Here is an 18368-nt window from a genome sequence, read left to right as displayed (position 1 = left end):
GCTAAACTGCAGTTTAACCACTTAACATGTGAAACTGCAGGACTGACTATTGTTAATGGTCTATCTTGTAACACTGACCAACAAAATCCTTCCCTGGGCCCCCGACCCACGTTTGACACCCCGCGAAGCTCCAGCAACCATAAGGCGACAGCCGTCCGGCTAAGAAGTTCGATCCATTACAAACTCTGAGGACAAATGCAATTTCCTTTCTGTGGTTCATACTTTTCTCTTTACTTGTCTCTGCTCCCCACCCCACCCCAAGGCAGCTAACAACAGTTTTCTTGCCGTACGTGGATCCCAGCCGTGTCGATGGCCGGCTGAGTCTCATTCACTACTGGGGCTACTGGTGCATTTTATTTACGTGCCGTTTACTTACTGCCAGCAGACATTTAGCAAGTGCCTATTACGTGCAAATCAGCCAGCTGAATTTTTGGTTAGGGAAGTGTGCATCTCAGCAAAGACACAGGAACGTTCAAAGTATGAGATACTGGCTGTTTAAATATTGTTTATTTTTCTCAACTGATTCTCTCGCTAAATGCAGTAAAATCTCACAAGTGTTTTTCTCTCTGTAAATTACTTATGATAACTGTAAAAATTCCCAAGAATATGCAGTACAGGATTATGCCTAATAGTGAAAACTTTAAAATATGCTAAATGCCTATTAACAGAGGAATTGATAAATGAGTAAAAATGTACACGCTTATAGTGAACTATTATAAAGCTTATAAAAAGGAATTAGCTACATCTACTTTTTAAAAATCTATCTTCTCTTTCTCGTTCTTTCTCTACCTACCTACTTACCTACCTACCATCTACCTACCTACCATCTACTTATCTATCTACTTATCTACCTACCTACCTACCTACCTACTTGGATAGAGAACCAAACATAGAGTGAAAAAACAATTTGTAAAATATGGTGTGAAACTGTTTACATAACAAATTTTAAAAATATGCAAAAGAATAATAATGCAGGTAAAACTATAAATAATGGAGGATATACACATTGAATTCTTCATAGTGCTTATCTCTGCGGAGAAAGTGAGGGGCGATACTAATATTTGCTCAATGCTTATTATGCACTAAACACTGTTTTAAGTACTTAATAAGTATCAACTTTCTAAATCCTCATAATGGTACTTGGAAATAAGCACTCTTCACGTGCCTATATCACAGGATGAAGGCTCAGAGATTTTAAGTTTGGTGTTTAAAGAGGACGTTATCCGCAAAGTTTAATACCTTTATATCTGAAATTTACTCATCAAGTGAAATAAGCTCATCGTATTATTGACAGTTCTTTCTTCTATTCCGTCTGATTGACTATTTCCATCCAATATTAATAAAGAAAAATTTATGTTAAAGATAATAAAATAGAATGATAATTTCATCCCATCTCTCATTAAAATAACTTCAGATCAGGCCAGGCAGTTTGCCAAACTTTGTAGCATTACAAAAGTTTAGTTCAAAATGCCACTTATGTTATAGGAACATAAAATACAGTGCAGTCACTATAGAGACACCACGGAGCTTCCTTGAAAAAATTAAAAACAGAATTACGATCCAGCAATTCCAGTTCTGGGTACATATCTGAAGAAAACAAAGACACCAATTTGAAGAGGTATATTCATCTCTGTGTTCAGCATGATTTACAAGAGCCAAGATATGGAAGCCACCTAAGTGTCCCTCAATAGATGGATAAGGAAGAACTGGTACATATATATAATGGAATATTACTCTGTCATCAAAAGATAAAATCTTGCCATTTGTGATAATATGGATGGACCTAGAGGGTATTATGCTAAGTGAAATAAGTCAAAACAAAAATACTGTATGATTTAAGTTATATATGGAATCTGAAAAACAAAACAAATGAACAAACAAACAGAAACGGGCTCATAGATACAGGAAACAAACTGGTGGTAAGAGGGGAGGCCTAAAGGGACGAGCAAAATAGGGGAAGGAAATTAGAGGTACAAACTTCCAGTTATAATAGAAATAAGTCATGGGGATGTCATGTGCAGCTTAGGGAATATAGTCAATAATATTTTAATAACTTTGTATGGTGACAGATGGTAACTAGACTTATCGTGGGGATCATTTCATAATGTACATAAATAGCAAATCACTGATGTACACCTGAAATAGCATATTGTATGTCAATTATATGTCAATTTAAAAAAAATGTCGCTCACGTTAAAAAAAAACAACAAAAAATAACAACCTCTTCCTCACCACCACTAACTGAAAACTACTGTCGATTTTTTTTTTCACGACAGACTCTATCATGATTTGTTGTAAGCGACATTTTCCCTCTTAGATATGATTCTTGAATTTCAAGGTCATCTTTTTTTTTTTTCATATTATTCAGAGTACTCATTTAAATGTCACCTATAATTAAATACTTACAAGTAAGAAACACCTTTAGAGACCCCGGCCATAAATATTATGAAGAACTCTAAAGGAGAAATCTGCAAGGGGAGCTTTTCGTTTGCTAAAAGAAATCCCGGGGCAGTGTCATTGCCTGGGTTCCACATTTTTGGTGGCCAGGAAGAGTCGTGGAGCCTACAAGAGATTTATGGGGGGCAGATGAGAAGTGTCTGACTTCAGGACACAGCCTCGGAGAGTACGAATACTTACTGAGATGAGACACCCCCGATGGACTGCATTGGGGTTATCATGTTTTTGTTTTCTACTTTTAATAAAACAGAAATGGACTTATGAAAATACCATTTTGCAAAGCTCAAGAGGTTTTAAAAATCCTATATTTTTTTTATCTTCATAGGTTCAACTTTTAAAGACGATAGTTAGGGATTTAGATAAGCAGGATGATCCTCTCTTTCTCTCTTTTTTTCTTTGACACAACTGACTTTTACCAAGAGCAAATACTAAATTTTAATTCATTCCCTTGGCCTGCATGCATCTGTACTAGACTGAGTATCTGTTTGACTCATTGCTATTAAGCATTAAATATTATGAGAAGCAGCAAAATAGTTTCTCAGTACTTGGACTCTTGATAGACCCACGTTTCGATATTGTAATTAGAAGTTTGCGTGATCTTCGAAGTACTTGAAAGTTCCAAAACTGGGTTTTCTTATCTACTCAGTGGACCAATCGTGATCATAGCCAGCTTTGGGGATGTCGTGGGGAGAGACTTTATGTAAAAGTGTTTGGTGAATGTAAATCACCGTGTCCTTTTTGGTTGACTGTTATCCAGGTCAATAAATAGTGGCCGTCGTGACGATGGCCATCGTGACTATGACCATCACGCTTAGTAGCATCTTCATCGTCGTCATCATCGTCATTTTTATTACATGGAGGCGCAGGTGCTCAACATAAAGGGATTGGAAGTGTTACTGCTGGAAAGAATAAGGAAAGAGAGAGGGAACTGGTGGATATAAAAAGGAAGAGGAATCACTAAAGGAAGTGTGAGGAAACAGGAAAAGAATGACAAGAAAGCGAAGGTGGTTTCCGCCCTCTCATTCAGTAGTTTCCAGAACTTTAGAGTGTGAGAAATAAAGAACCTGGTCTGAGAGGTTCCCTTCGTTTATTTGTCTCTTGACTCGTATCCAGAATGCCAGAGTGCCAGCAGGTCTCTAAGCAGATGGAGCCCCCGTTACACATTTGCTGGAAGGCTTGTCTTTCTCCTGCTTAACTGAGGAATTCTCCGGGCTCTGATGCTTGGTGCTGTGACCAGGCAGATACATGCAGAAATGGATGCATCTCTCAGCAGATACATTAGGCAAAATGGCCTCCACCATTTCTAAAGGCACTGGTGATTGCCATGAGAGCGAGCATGAAGAGAGAGATCGCTTACATTTTTTTCTCCTGACTAAAGGCAGAAAGTGAAAATGGACTCCTCGAATAGTTTTTAAAATGTTTAAGTGCTTGGCATTTGGGAGGAGCAGGGAGAGAAAGGAGGGGAAAGGAGGAGGAGAAAAAGAAGAGAACATAGATTTCCCTCCAAATTCCTATAATTCAAAGCGACAGTTGGTCCTTAAAATGCAGATTCACTGGCCTCACCCTCCGCCTGTGGGATCCTGGGCTCTGGCCTGGGAATCTGCCAGGCTGCATTTTAATGAGTTCTCCGAGTGACGAGGATACTCAATACAGGTTGAGAAGCGCTGGTTGACTCCAGGTGTAACCCCAGAACGTCATTTCCAGTTCTTTCATATTTGCAAAATTTCCTGGGCCACTAGAGACTTTCTGGAGTTTCTGTCTGATATCCTGGGAGGGGAAGTTCCGCCCCACTTCTAAAGTTTTTTTTTTTGTTGAAGTTTTAACACAAGCCTCTGTTTTCCGGGCATTTCTTTGACCCGAGTGTGGCTCGGCAGCCCTCGCTCACATCTGGTTCACCAATCCTGTGCCCTGCCCATGCCTCGGCGTCTACAGTGTCCTCACCTTTAGTCATTCCGCCCGTCTTTGTGGTTTGGGCAAGATCTTCCTCCCAGCTATTATCGCTTTCTTTGTACAACCCCTTAGAATGACTCCCTCTTTTATTACATGATTTCATTTTACAATGAAAATTTATGTCACTACAGTCAGTGGAAAACCAGTATAATTGTCATAAGTGATGGTAATCAGACAATGGAAATCCAAGTGTTATTATTTTTCACTGGATACTGGTGCTTGCTAAAGTCTCTGAACTGGAGGTCTGCTCGTTCTGATAAACAACTCTGAGAGAGGCATTTAAGACAGGCCAACACCGAATGAGACTTTCCCAAGACACAGGGGTTGAACCCATGTCGAAGAGGGGACATTGTTTTCACATTGCGTGTGACTCGGTGCTGCTTAAAATTATCCACCATCATGATAGAGCAGCTCCGTCTTTAAAAACGTTCAGGGTGGGGCTTGCCTTCCTCATTAAAACATGGCGCAGAGCTCTGGCGGGCTCAGGCAGAGGAGGCAGGCATTAGGAGTTTCCACCGGATGTGATGGTGCTTTCGGTTCGTCGTCTGACCCTTCCCCCCGAGGCACAACTTCGTCCCCTTGGGTTTTCTCATTTTGCCTCCTAATCATCACGTCACCATCACTCATTCTTTCAAACATTTACTGAGCACCGACTATGTGCCAGGCTTCGTGAATATAAAGCAAATCAAACATAGGATCCCTTCAAAGTCAAAAGCTCAGAGTCATGGTGATTATTTTAGTAATTCAATATGTATTGAGCACTTACTGTGTATGAGGCTCTGTTCTAAGTGCTTTGTAGGTGTTAATAACTTGTTCTTCCCAACGACCCAAGAGGGAGTGTCTAGTATCCCTATCTCACCGATAAGGAAATCAAGGCATGGAGAGGATTATTAACTTGTTAATATACTGACTAAAATTTATTGACTACTTAACCACGTACCAGGCACCGTGCTAAGCATGTTATCTGATTTATCTCAATGAAGCCTTGTAAAAACTCAAGGAGAAGTCCTTTTAGTGGGTCTGCTTCGCTAATGGGGACACTGAAAGTCTGGGAGGTAAAAGTGCCTAAGGTCACACAACGAGGAAGTGACCCCTTGGAGAGAAACGGAACCGCGTACCACCCTGGGGTCTACCCCCACGCCCTGACACTGTGCCGTCTGACGCGGATGGAGGGGTGTGTGAAGAGGGGACTCCAAGACGCCAGGATCTGCTTTGAGAAGAGCAGCCTCGTCCCCTACAGTCAATTCTACAACAAATGCAGCTCCAGACACTTCGCCTTGTTTCCACTTTGGCTCAGAAAACGATAGACTGACAGTTTGCGGTAACCACCTTACATATAACTAGAAAGTCAAAGAAGTAGAGACAGTATTAACAGCATAAACAGCCAGGTTTCCACGCATAGCTTTCAGTACACGCTTTCCACCACCTGCAGTTACCTGCACGTCTTGTCTTCCTTTGGACCACATCTCCCATCTGCTCTACCATCAGCCTGGCCCAAACCATCACCAGCTTTTGACAACTGAGGCTGGAGCCTTCTAAGTAGTCCACCTACCGGGTCCCTGTCAAACAATACGGCAGCCAGAACGAGGCTGTTAAACCTTAAGTCAGATCCGGTGTCTCCCTGCTCCCTGTCCTCCGAGGCTCTGGGGTTCAGGTGGGACCCCAGCTCCTTGCCAGCTTTTGACTGCTGTCCTTATCCCTCACCCCGCCTCCCTCTGCTCCAGCCACCCTGGCCTTCTTGCTGCTGGACTCTTTTCCCTGCCAGTCCACTCAGAGCCCAGGTTCAGAATCACTTCCAGAGACTCCGGTCTTTCCTGAACGTCGTACCTGAGACAGCTCCCCCTGCTCTCACGCCCTGCCCCGTAATTCTCTTCATTGCGCATCCCGCACCCTGACACAATGCGACATATAGATCTGCCTGCTTGTTTGTGCCGTGTCCGCCACACTAAATGCGAGCTTCGAGAAGGCAGGTCTCTCGTCAATTCTATTCAAGGCTCTAGCTCCAGCACCTCCCACGGTACCTGGTGCACAGTAGACCCTCAATAATAGTGGTTAAATAAAGGTTTTGGGGCGGGTAGTAAAAATCTCCAAGTGCTCTCTGCAATTCTGACTCTCTTTGTCTTAAGATACATCGTAACAGGCACCAGCCACTTATCTGAAGGTGACAATTAAAAAGTGCAGAAGGCGTTACCAGGAAACGCCTGTAGCCTTCCCCTATGAGTTTAACAACCCCTAAGCTTTGCCGCCTTGGGCCTGAGGGGATGAGCACAGGTTTGCCGGGAGGGGAGGGTGAGTGGCCAAACCTTGCGAGGCTGGGAGCACCTGGAGGTTGCTGGGCCCGACAGGCAGGCAGAGCACCTGCAGACCGGACGGGACAGGAGAGGGCGAGGTCCACCTCGGGGTCAGAAATGAGGGTCCACAGCCCCTCCCTCCATCGGGGAGCCTCCATCCCGGGCTCTCGGCTTAATGAGGATGTCTGCAAATCTACATCGTCAGCAAGCAGCGTCTATAAGATGAATAAAAAATATTTACTGCAAAAAAGTGAATCACTGCTCTTCACTTGAAGGCAGATGATGTCATGATGGAAACAATACAAGTTATTACTAAAATCAGAGTCTCTGTCACTAATATTTCCTAAATTGATAAATATTCAAAGTGCTGCTATGATCATGATTGGTACGTAGGTCTGCCAAAAAATGTCAGATGTGCAAAAGAGATCCTTATCCTCAAAAGTAATTAATTAGTATACAAAGTAATACAGTAATTGAAGTGTTTATTCATTCATTTATTTACAGCCTCATTTATTCATTCATCAGGAAATATTTTTTAAGTGCCTAATAGGTACCGAGGACTAATTCAAGTGCCTAGATTTCTCCTGGAATTCCTACAGAAAAACACAAACAAGTAACAAAACAGGAAGGAGAATAAAACTGTTCATTTATGAAGAAGATGCAAAGTAAATGCCAGGCACGGCACCAAGGCTTCCATCTACATCACGTTATCAAATTGTTACAACCACAACAGGTGAGAAATAACCTGTCCCCATTTGACAGAGGGGGAAACTGAGGTACAGCAAGGATAAGGAACTTCTCTTGAAGCACGTGGCTGGCTACTGAGTAGGGAGAGATGCAACTGGATCCCAGATTTGCTTGGCTCTTGACATTTGTCCTTCCAGAGCCTCACGATGCCATCCATCCCAGCACCAGTCAACTCTCTCATCAAAGCTCGGCATGTCTTTTTATCTCCAGGTGTCACCTCTACTTACTATCATCACTAAGGGGCCGGGTAAGTGGACGGGGTGTGCCAACAAGCCAAAGTCCATGCCACCTTTGAAATACAAACAGGTGCCTATGTTCTGCTAATCACCCACTTGGATCACACAGCTTCCCTGCCCGAACCCCTCCAGCAGCATCCCGGCTCACCTAGAATCGAATCTGGAAGGCCACACGTGACCTTTCTTATCACCCCCATTTTAATGGGCCAGGGCCACAGTGGCGTCCTCGGATTCCTCAACTATGCGAGTCCATTCTGGCCTTGGGTGCTTCTTGCTTCTTCTGCCTGGAATGCTTCTCCCGCATCTGTGCTTGGTGAGTCCCTTCCTTTGGGCTCAGGTCTGACCAAGTGTTACCGTGTGATCACTCTGTACCACCCCTGACCACGCTATCTAAAACGGTAAACCTCCCCTCACTCTTTACCCCATTAATCCTGATTTATTTTTATGAAATACAATTAGAACTATTCAGTATTACGTATTTAGCTCTTTGCTAGCTTTTTGGTCTCGCCCATAGGAATACGAGTTGTGTGAGAGGTGGGTCCAGGACCCAGACCAATGCGCATTTATTGGGAGTGGGGTGGGGGGGTGAACGAACACACACACATACACACACACACACATTCAGAAACACTCAAGGAAGAACTGACTTCATGTAAGAAAGATGGCCCGAAGATTCTGTTTGGAGATGCCACTAAAGGCAGCATCCTCTGCCAGTGTTCTCGATACCCTCCCTACAGGTTTAGCCATCACAAGAGATGCAGGGGGAGAATAACAGGAACTCAGGGTCCTTCCTTGGTGAATCGTGATGGCTATTTTAGATAAACCATCACAATAGATTAAGTGCATGGGTCTTTGGAAGCAGGAAGTTTCAAATTCAGCTCAGCCACTGTATGACCTTGAATGAGTTACTCTGCAAGTTACTTAGATCCCACCAGTAACACAGGGATTACACGAGTTTCTAGCGCATAGGGCTGTTATGAGGGTAAGACTCAGCTCGAACGCCCCCTCCCCTGGCATCCATACTCTACTATCATATTCTTGCTTTTAGAGAGCTATTGTCATCAAGTTTTTTCTATATGAAAATTAGCTTTCTTCTTTGTTAATTTACATGTATGTTCTCTAGCTTCCCCCAGTTGGAGGGTCAGATCCCAGGGGTCATACCCATCCTATTAACCTGGTGACCAGAACAAGACCCAGCACATAGTAGGAACTCAGGAAATAATACTTGGTGCAGTGCCCGGCGTAGAATAAGCACGTACGTGGCGAAGGTATCATCACTGCTGCCATTGGAGCTGTTGGTGCTGGTGCTATAATTCCTATTTCTTGGGAAACACACACTTTTTTTTGGAGCTGGTTCAGGGCTCCGACCCACCAAGCATAAGTCATTCTCAGGAGAAGGGGCTAAAACACCACCCAGTGATTGTATTTCCAGTTTTACAAATCGAAATGCTCCCATGTCTGATTTTTTTCGAGCCCTGGACCCCTAGTCCCACGATAATTGCTGGGTTGTTCATTTCCCTTTCGGTATAAATTTTTCATGGTCTACTGTTCGGGGTAAAGACACACGAGCACAGGTATGTGTGGCCCCTAATCGTTTTAGTGCATCCCCATTCTTGTAAAATCCTTTCAAAAAGGGCTTTAAGAACTCTGATTACCCCCCATCTTGTAGGTTAGAAAGTGCGGACAGAGATGTGAGCAGTTTGTCCAAGTTTACGTGGTCAAAAGGAAATAAATACAACTAGGGATTCGAATGTGGGTCAGTCTGACCCCTGAACTCACATTCTTATCCTTTGAGTCAGGTTTATCTCTCGAGCTTGTCCAGGGCCACAGAGCTAGAGTGGGCAAAGCTGTAACCAGAAATCAAGCCACTTCCTCCTGTTCCACGGCTCCACGCACAGTCTAAAACCTAATCCCAAGTGGGAAAACAAGAAGCACAAAGCCATGCACCCAACTTTCTAATAAAGGAAAACAGCCAAAGGCAACTCTGATATGAAACACGCTTACAGCTTTTCATTTTGGCATTTCTTCTGTACCAAATGGTACCGAATAGATTTAACTCTTCTCTACAGCATCATCTTGGCCCAGAAGCTATTCATATCTCCCTGGAGTATAAAAGAAAGGCTTCTAAATACATAGAAAATTCTAAGGATCTGATAAATGGAAGTGATTTAAAGTAAGCCCCCTGCAGTTTATATAGAAATATGGATATGCCGCTGCTCTCACTCACACAAGTCATTTCTCCTCTATAGATGACCTTGACCTGCTGTCTCCTTTTTGTATGTCCTAGGTCACCGGATTTCATGAATTTTTTTTTTTTTTTGTGATGCAATAAAGCATTAGGGAAGTTTCTTCCAAATTCATTACAAACAGAATGGCCGCTGCCAACTCTGTTTTTATATCATTCAGCCCCTTGTAGCTACTTTCATTAAAAACAGGAACTGTGTTCTGCCCACCTTCATATCTAAACTATATAATTTCCATAGACACGACTTAGATGCCACTTTAGGAAGAAAGCTCAGGGGCGACTTCAGAGTATCCATTCGGTTCTTAAAGCACTCAACTAATTAAGGCCAGTAGTCTTAATTTTTGTACTAACAGAAACTGCAGAATGCTGGTTTTTTTTTTTTTTTTTTTTAAACCCACCTCAGTGTCTGGCAGCCTTATAAAAACAAGGCTTTTCCTTTAGCATAAATGGACACTACAGCTGTTCAATTAAATTAGTCTTTGCAGAGAGAGGCAGAAGAGCTAAAAAGCTCCTTAAAAACCGTCCCTGCTTCACTGCTTCTCATCTGCCAAAGGGAGACGTGAAGTTAAAATGCAATGCTATATTCTTCTTAACCTGCCAAAACGAAGTTTCCGATCTTGAACCCTGAGCTAGCTATATTAGAGAGCTTGTCGAGGTTTTACTTTTAGTTTTCATGCCCACGTTTAGTTTTCTAAAACTATTTTTTACAAAAATATGCATTATACTGTCCCATATTTCTGTATACCCAGAGAGGGCTTTATTTTATTAGCCCCTGTTTCAGATTGGGTAGTAGGTACTGGAATATTGAAAAAAAATTTTTTTTTTTTTAAATAACGCAGATGGAAAGACAACTCTCATTTAGATGAGCGAAATCCGAGATAAATGCTTTCAGATATGATCCAGGTATTTTTTTGTCCCTGTGTAATTCCTCTAATCTCGTTATCTCTAAAACTTTTGCATTGTGCATTTCCCTGTTGTTCTAAGCACTACTAAATAATACTGATAAATTAATGATAGGATTATCTAGCCGTGCCTCCTGAATTTTAATTTCTAAAATTTTAAACAATTTTAGGCATCGCTTTGGCATCACAAAACAGTTGAGGGTGCCCAGAGGACTTTTTTTTTTTTTTTTTTTGTAGAAGGAATGCAAAAGGTTGAGAGGCAAGAATTGAAAATTTCAAATGGCTATGTTAATGACTTTCAAATCCCCCCGAATGATTTAATCATTTCACCCATAGAGTTTGCTTTGAAAACAAATATATCAGCAATTCCCACTTGCATCTTGGATTTCTTTTCTGTGTGTGTATATGGTGTCTTCAGAAAGGACGTGAGTCGATAGATACCCTGGCAATGGCTTCTCCGACATAATGAGCAACACAAACACGACCCCACTGCTGGAGAGATGCTTTCCTATGAGTTTGCAGACAGAGTACAGAAGTGGATATGTGGGCTCTAAAATCTCTAATTTTTATTATCGTGTCCTAAAGATCCAGAGCCTCTTGAAACCCACTTTAAATATATCCCTATCCTTCCTTCTGGAAAAAGTTCCTACAACAAGTGACTGAAAGGTCAGTAGTAGGAACAACAACAAAAAAAAAATGGTAAACCCAGTGAAAACAGTGTCACATAACAGAGGCCTGTAAATAGGTGGTGTTTTTTCTCACTGCACTATCCAGGTACTAAAGCAAACAACTCTGAGTGAGGTTCTTTCTTATGTGGTTAGAATGACTAAGCACCTTCATAATCGAAGAGATGCTTGCCAGAGGTCGCCCTAAGGAACAGGAGAATTTCTAACTTTTAATGGAACTTATAAAACTTTAAATGATAAAAAAAAAAAAAAACCAAATTGTTACAAATTACTAAAAAATGGATATGAAAACCTCTTCCAGGGTGAGCAGGCTCGATGAGGTAGAAGGATGAGATCTCCCTGACACAGACTACTTCTGTATTTATCACAACATTAGAAAATGAAAATAAAATTCTCCCTAAGATATAAAAATACAACGGCGTTCTCAACTTGCAAAGCAATAAAATTATTTGTGTGCCAAGCTTCTTTTAATACCACTGTGATTTTTTTTTTCTTTATAAAAGTCGCTCAATTTGATTGTAATTAAATATGTAATGAAAAAGCAGAGCTTCAGGGAAGCGATGCAAGACACTCTCTAACTGTTAGTTTAATGTATTTCCAACTGACTTTGCATCAAACGAAAATGATGCTCTGTGTATGCCTGGTCTTAATATAGAATTTGTTAGGCAATTCTGTGCTTTTTAAAGAGAACCGGGGTGGATGCAGGCATTGCCTTTGAAATATTGGCTGAGCCTCCCCAGACCAGGACATACCTAAATAAAACCGATAGTACAGACACAGAGATGGTAGGGAAGCTGCACTGTGGGTAGTCAGCTCGGTCATGCCAGCTCCTTACACGTCTCGCACCAACATGATCACGGCCTAGGTTTTCCTTCCTGGCTGATTTTCCTAAGCTCGGCTGCAGGGATGAGCAGAAGTGCATCGTGTCGAAGGCCTTAAATACTGCCAGGCTCGGTGCCCCTTTAAAACCTGCTCAATTGAGAGTGCAATTCCCAAACCACTGGGAAGACAAATAGATCATCCCAAGTATTATCCAGTTGGAGAAATTCCATCGAACGAGTGAGAAGTCAGCTGGGATGAAATGAAAGCCTAAGCCTCTGTTCGAGGCAAGATGTTCCCAGGACAGGTCTGCTAAAGATGCCTAGGACGTATCTGTTGGGTGTGAAGTTATCCCAGACGGTAGCAATAGAATCGAGATGACCAGAAGGAAAACAACTGCAAAGGGGTAGGAAAATCAATGCCCAGTATTTCTGAGGGAGGTGCCTACTCTCCTCAAAAGCAGCCTCCGGTGTCCGACCCCCAAGCCTCTAACAGCTTTTCACCATCCAGAAGTTTCTCAGAGTCCCCTCTGCCTTACCTAGCTCGACTCCCTGTCACTTGCACTCTGCTGATTAGGGTTAATGTATTGTGTCCTGATATGGCAGATTAAAAATGAAATCAATAAATGCCTAAAACAAATGGGCTTTTGAAATGTCCCATTCAATCTGAGTCTTTAAGGGTGAGGTGAGAGGTGGGAGAGCTGAAGCAGGAGGGGCCAGGGGAGGGATCACTTAAGTAATCTCTTTCCATCCAAAACGCTAGGCAGAGCGTGCGTCTTTATGGGATCTGTCCTTCATTTTTCAGGGATCTGCCTTAAATAACAACAATAGCCAGAAGAGTTCGTACTGCCGAGCCCCTTTGGGGGTGTGCTTATTTCTTCCACTCATCTGTTAAAATCATACTGTTTGGGTAAGTGAAGGGGTCTAGAGCACGCGGCATTTAAATCTTGAAGATGTGAACTTGTCTTTATCTGAAGTATGTTTAAACAAAGTGAGAGGTCCCGGGTCCCTACTCCATCCCACCACAATTTACATTCTCTTGAAATCTCACCTCACTTGCCAGTAAATTAAAGGTAAACTTCACCCTGAGCTGCCTGTCCCCTCCCCGCTCTGCGGGTTGAGATGGCGGAGACCATGCAGGTTAGTCCGGCCACTGCTGTCATGAGGTTGAAAAGGAGATCGCTCAGGTCATTTTTATACTCTATTGCAGTATTCGGGGTTGTCCCTGCTGAATATGCCTCCCATGTAATAACCTGTGCTATTAAGGTGCAAATTGCAACTTTTAAGTAATGATTGCTAATAGTCTAATGTTTACTGCCACACAAGGACATTCGTGAAAACAAAATCTGCATTATTCATCTCCATATTAAATAAACAAAATAAATTGAGGGAGCTGTTCTTTCCTGCAAGATTTTCCTCAGACCTGGATTGCCAGAGAGCTTTTGAGAGTCAGCAAGAAGGAAACATTTAACCTCTTTGGGTAGGCAGGAGCAGAATTCTGTAATTTATATATACGTTAGATAGTCTCGTGTATGTGCTCCCAGAAGGTTGTGGGTTCTATTGCAATTGGCTGGCATTATATAAAAACAATAGTTTGGGATGGTGAAATAAAATATGTATTACATGAGACTGCGATAGATTGTAGCAAACAGAAGCCTTAGAGTGTAAGTCTACAATGTTAAATTTTTAACTACTCTGTATCTTGCAAAATACAAACAAATCAAAACACTGTTCTGTTTTGTTTTACCTTTTTGCCGTCTTCTCTATCTTCCCTAAAATGGATAGGGGGAAAGATGCTGGTACAGAATTCTGCAATATTTTCAGGTGAAAGTGGATGCATTTTAGTGGTGAGTGAAATATACATCCAAGGAAGCAAGCACACACATCCACACACACACAAACCCCTGGGGTACTGTAGACTGCTTTCTAAACTTTTTTTTTCTTGCCCGAAGTAATGGTATGGTGGAATAGCATAGCTTTAGAAAGCCAAGAAGAATGACATTTGGGAGGGAAATGTTCTGACTTAGCTGTTTCCTTAAAGAGACCTGCCAACCTCACTCACATCCCTTCCCTTAAAGGGGGGAGGAACATAACAAATAAGAACTAAAACTCCCCCGTCACTTATGATATCATCTCGTTCATTCCATCTGGATACTTGCTTTATTAGAAATTTCTGTAATTGATTCCTTGAAATATGAACTTAAAACTAATAATGCAAAGGAATCAAATTGCCTTGAACAGTTCTTGGGAAAGATAAGTCTCAGCCTTGATTCACTCACAGGCTTTTTCTATCTACATTATTCATTAATCAAGCTAGAAATCAAGCTTTCAACATCAGTCCAAGGGAGTAATTACTTACAGTTGTGCATTGTTTCATTATAAGCAGTGATAAAAGTTAGTAAGGCCACAATCCTGGATCCTACCTTTTTCATTTTCCTGGATGTTAACTGGCTAAAGAATCCCAAAGTAGCTAACTTTCCCTGTGAATAACCACCTCAGCTAAAACAGAGTGCAGCATCGATGACTTCAGAGGAAAGAAACATCGCATGAAAAAATACCCGCTTTATTAACATGTGAGCAAATACATTCCGTAAGAGGGGCCTCATTGTGTAGGAAATGAATTATTCCCTTCCAGTTTGACAAGGGTTTCCACTGCCTCCAGTGAAAATAATAAAAGCCATGAAAACAAACATATAAAGATAGCACGGACACAATAGGCCAGAAACTGAAACTACAGTCACAACTTTCTAACACAAACGCACACTAGCACCAGCACAAGTAGACACCAGCTTAATGAAAAGGATCTGATTTAAATGTGACACAGCATCGTGTTACGTCCACCTGGATCCTCATTGATCAGAAAATAATTATAATCAACGTAGTGCCATTCTGAGCCATGCACTTTTTGTAATGAGCTCACCAAAAGAGATCTCTCCAGTCATTCTAGTAATTTAAATTACTGCCTAGTTGTTGATGGCCTTTACTGGAACTACGAGAGGGAAAAAAAAAAAGTGATTTTCAGGGCAGTATCCCATCTTGCTGGACTGTTGCCCAGGGTTCTCTTTGGGGACAACAATAAGGACGTTATCTCTAATAATCTAGCTACACTGAAACTTATGTTCCAGAACTAGACGGAGCAGGCTTACCTTTCCTGAGTCTACAAGGCCAGGGAACACCTTCATGCTGTCAGATTGCAAAGCAATCTAAGTTTTTTAAAAAATAAGTGAGTTGAATGTAGACAGGGACAGGGGTAGGAAGAAGAAATTGTTTTCAAAAGAGGCAGCTAGAGTTGAAAAGAGAACACCTCACTGACGAAGCGAGTTCTAAATCTATACGGCACTGCGATATTTTAATTATTTTTGCTGTAAGGGAAAACGATGGGAAAATTCAACAGATCAAAGCTGCATAAATATTTCCGCATGCGACCTGAACCCATCTACACACGGTTACGGAAGCCATTCCGCACTCAGAAGGGAAGATAATTGTGGATATTTCAAAGCACATGTACTGCCATTCGGGCTGGAATCAGGCCACAGTGGCGGATGAGCCGGGTGGTCCAGCCTGTTCAGGCACAAACACCCACTTTGCCCAGATTTGGAACTAACTGTGGATCTGTGCTGAGGGTGGCGTTGCAAAGTTTACGAAAGTGCTCCACGGAACTTCTCCCCAACGTTTCCCACGAGTCGGAGCAGAGGGAAACGCATTAGTGGGTCTGCGGAAGACCGGCCTTAGCTGATGCCGCCTGAATAAAGCACAGGGCAAAGACGGAGTGGGGGAGAGGGGGGGCGGAGGGAGACAACTTAAGCTTTTCCCTAAAGCCCTGATTCAACTAAAGGACACAAAGAAATAAAAACGCCCACATTAAAAAGCCAAACAAGATAATAATTGTGCATGCCTGGCTCTGAATCTAGAGGGCAAGGCTTGCGTCACTGGCACTCTGAGTTACCATGGTGAGTGATTTATTGATATATATCAAGAATGAATAGATCAAAGGCAGCGAGATGACAGGTGATCAATCAAATGTCAAATCAAAACTAGCAATCAAGTGGAAAGCTGATTTTTCAGTGGGTGGGTCTGGCAGGAGAAAAATGAACTTTCATATTATACTTCCGAGAAACAAAACCCCAGCATACTATTAAAAAAGCAATTAAGCAACCCAAAAGAAAAAGAAAATCCTTGAGAAGGTCTACTGTAGTGATCCATTAACCTGTTCTTCTTTTGGGGGGATGGGGTGGAGGGTGGTAAGTGAGGATTCGGATGGGATAGTTCCTGCCACACAAATCAATTTACAAAGTTTGAAACTCTCTCTGGGCAAAGAAAAACCAGAGCTGCTTCACTGTTCTACAGGGCATTTCCCCCGCCTCTTTTGAGACTGGAGAGTGTTGATTAGATTTCCAAACGTGGATCCTTTTAGCAAACATATTCAAAGGTTCATGCATTTCCTGGAGTGGTTTTTTCCACCTTGGCGATCAAAGCTAAACTTCCATTGCTTGCCCAAAGCCAGCCTGCAGCCCAGGCTCGGGCACAGCTCACACTTCAGCGCCCCAAACCCCAGCGAGAGGAAACGCTGTCCCTCGAGGCCAGAAGCCACTGGCACTGACCACGCGTAGGGATGAGGGGCTGGAAGGACTGTCTCCCTACTCCGCACCCCGAACCCTCAACCCGACTTTGGCCCGCGATGAAAGAACCAGACTGGGAGAAAGTTAGGGGTGGGGTAGAGGGTAGGGGAAAAAAAGTTTAAGGAGGTTAGGCTTGGTGGGATGGCTGCCCCCACCCAAGCGGAGGCTGGAAAGGGGAGGATTGGGGAGATCGGAGAAGGCGAGAGACGATGGGGTTATTAGCAGGGAGGGTAGGGGCACCCGGAGCGACTTCCCCAAAAGCTTGGGGGGTGGCGTCCTGGGGTACGCGCGGCTAGGAGGGCGGGCGAGGGGCTCGGCGCACAGGGCAGCCCGGCCGGGCAGCCCCGAAGCGAAGCCGGTTCTCTTACCTGCCGCCCGCTTGGGTGCCTGCTGTTTCCTCCTTGGCATCGCTCTACTTCGCTCCTGTCCCACTTCTGGCGCCCCGGCCCCGAGCCGCGCGCGGGGGCCCGCGGTCTCGCTCGCCTCTCTGGGTGTCCTCCGCCTCCTGCCCGGTGGCTCCTAGGGCGTCTCTCGGCCTCTGTCCCCCTGACGATCCCCCCTGCAACTCCTCCACCAAGGGCCGGAGACCCCCTCTCTGGATGGCAGACTCGGGTGGCTCGTGCCGGCTGCTTTGAAGTAGAGGTTGGCTGTGCCTTGTTTGTTTGTTTGTTTGTTTTGGATTTTTTTTCCTCTCTCTTTTGTTTTTGCTTTTTGGAATTTTTTTGTTTGTTTGTTTGGTTTTTTTTTTTTTTTTTTGGTGACTGTTGAGACACTTGATTTCTTTATTACACATCCAAGACCGGGTTCGGAGGGACGAGGGGCGCACACGCGCCACACGCACACGCGCGCGGAGGAGATAAGGGGGGAGAAACGGCGATCCTGGGAAGGTAGTGGCTGCTGCTTCTTTCTCTTCTTCCTCCTTGTCCTCTTTCCCTCCTCCTCCTGGCCGGTCTCTATGGCGGATTCGAGCTGGGGGGAGAGAGAGATCACTCACTGTGGGTTTGTGGCTGCTGTCAGATCCTGGGCTGTGAGTGATATGCGAGAGGACAGGAGCGGGTTTGGGAAACACAGAAAATCTGGAATCCACTCACTCACACACACACACTCACACACACAGACACACACTCACACACGCACTCGCTTCCTCTCACACACACTCACACCCCCACATATGCGCGCACGCACACACACACTCACACTCACACACGCGCGCACACACACACACACACACATACACACACACAAGACAGGGCGAGGCGATGCCAGCAAACATCGATCCGGCTGAACAAACTGAACACTAACAAACTCCTCCTCCTCCTCCTCTCCCCGCGACCTGATGACAGGGAGAAATTTACTCCCCAGCCGCAGAGCGCCAGGCAGAGGGAGTCTATTAAAGGAACAGTGTCCCGCCGGGCGA

General features: G+C 43.6%; 1 protein-coding gene across 1 annotated transcript in view; it reads right to left on the bottom strand.

Annotated features, from left to right (window-relative positions):
• Positions 1-18293, bottom strand: part of TSHZ2 (teashirt zinc finger homeobox 2) — a 400060-nt gene extending 381767 nt beyond the window's left edge. The window contains exon 1 of the mRNA XM_015596855.2: positions 17320-18293. Coding sequence (XP_015452341.1) covers positions 17320-17359 — 40 coding nt within the window. The 5' untranslated portion in view covers positions 17360-18293. The remainder of the gene's footprint in view (positions 1-17319) is intronic.
• Positions 18294-18368: the final 75 nt, after the last annotated feature.

Source organism: Pteropus alecto, unplaced genomic scaffold (genome assembly GCF_000325575.1).
Source record: "Pteropus alecto unplaced genomic scaffold, ASM32557v1 scaffold45, whole genome shotgun sequence".
NCBI classification, from domain to species: Eukaryota; Metazoa; Chordata; class Mammalia; order Chiroptera; family Pteropodidae; genus Pteropus; species Pteropus alecto.
The sequence above is the reverse complement of the archived record's forward strand: the minus strand, read 5'-3'. Positions and strand labels throughout refer to the sequence as shown.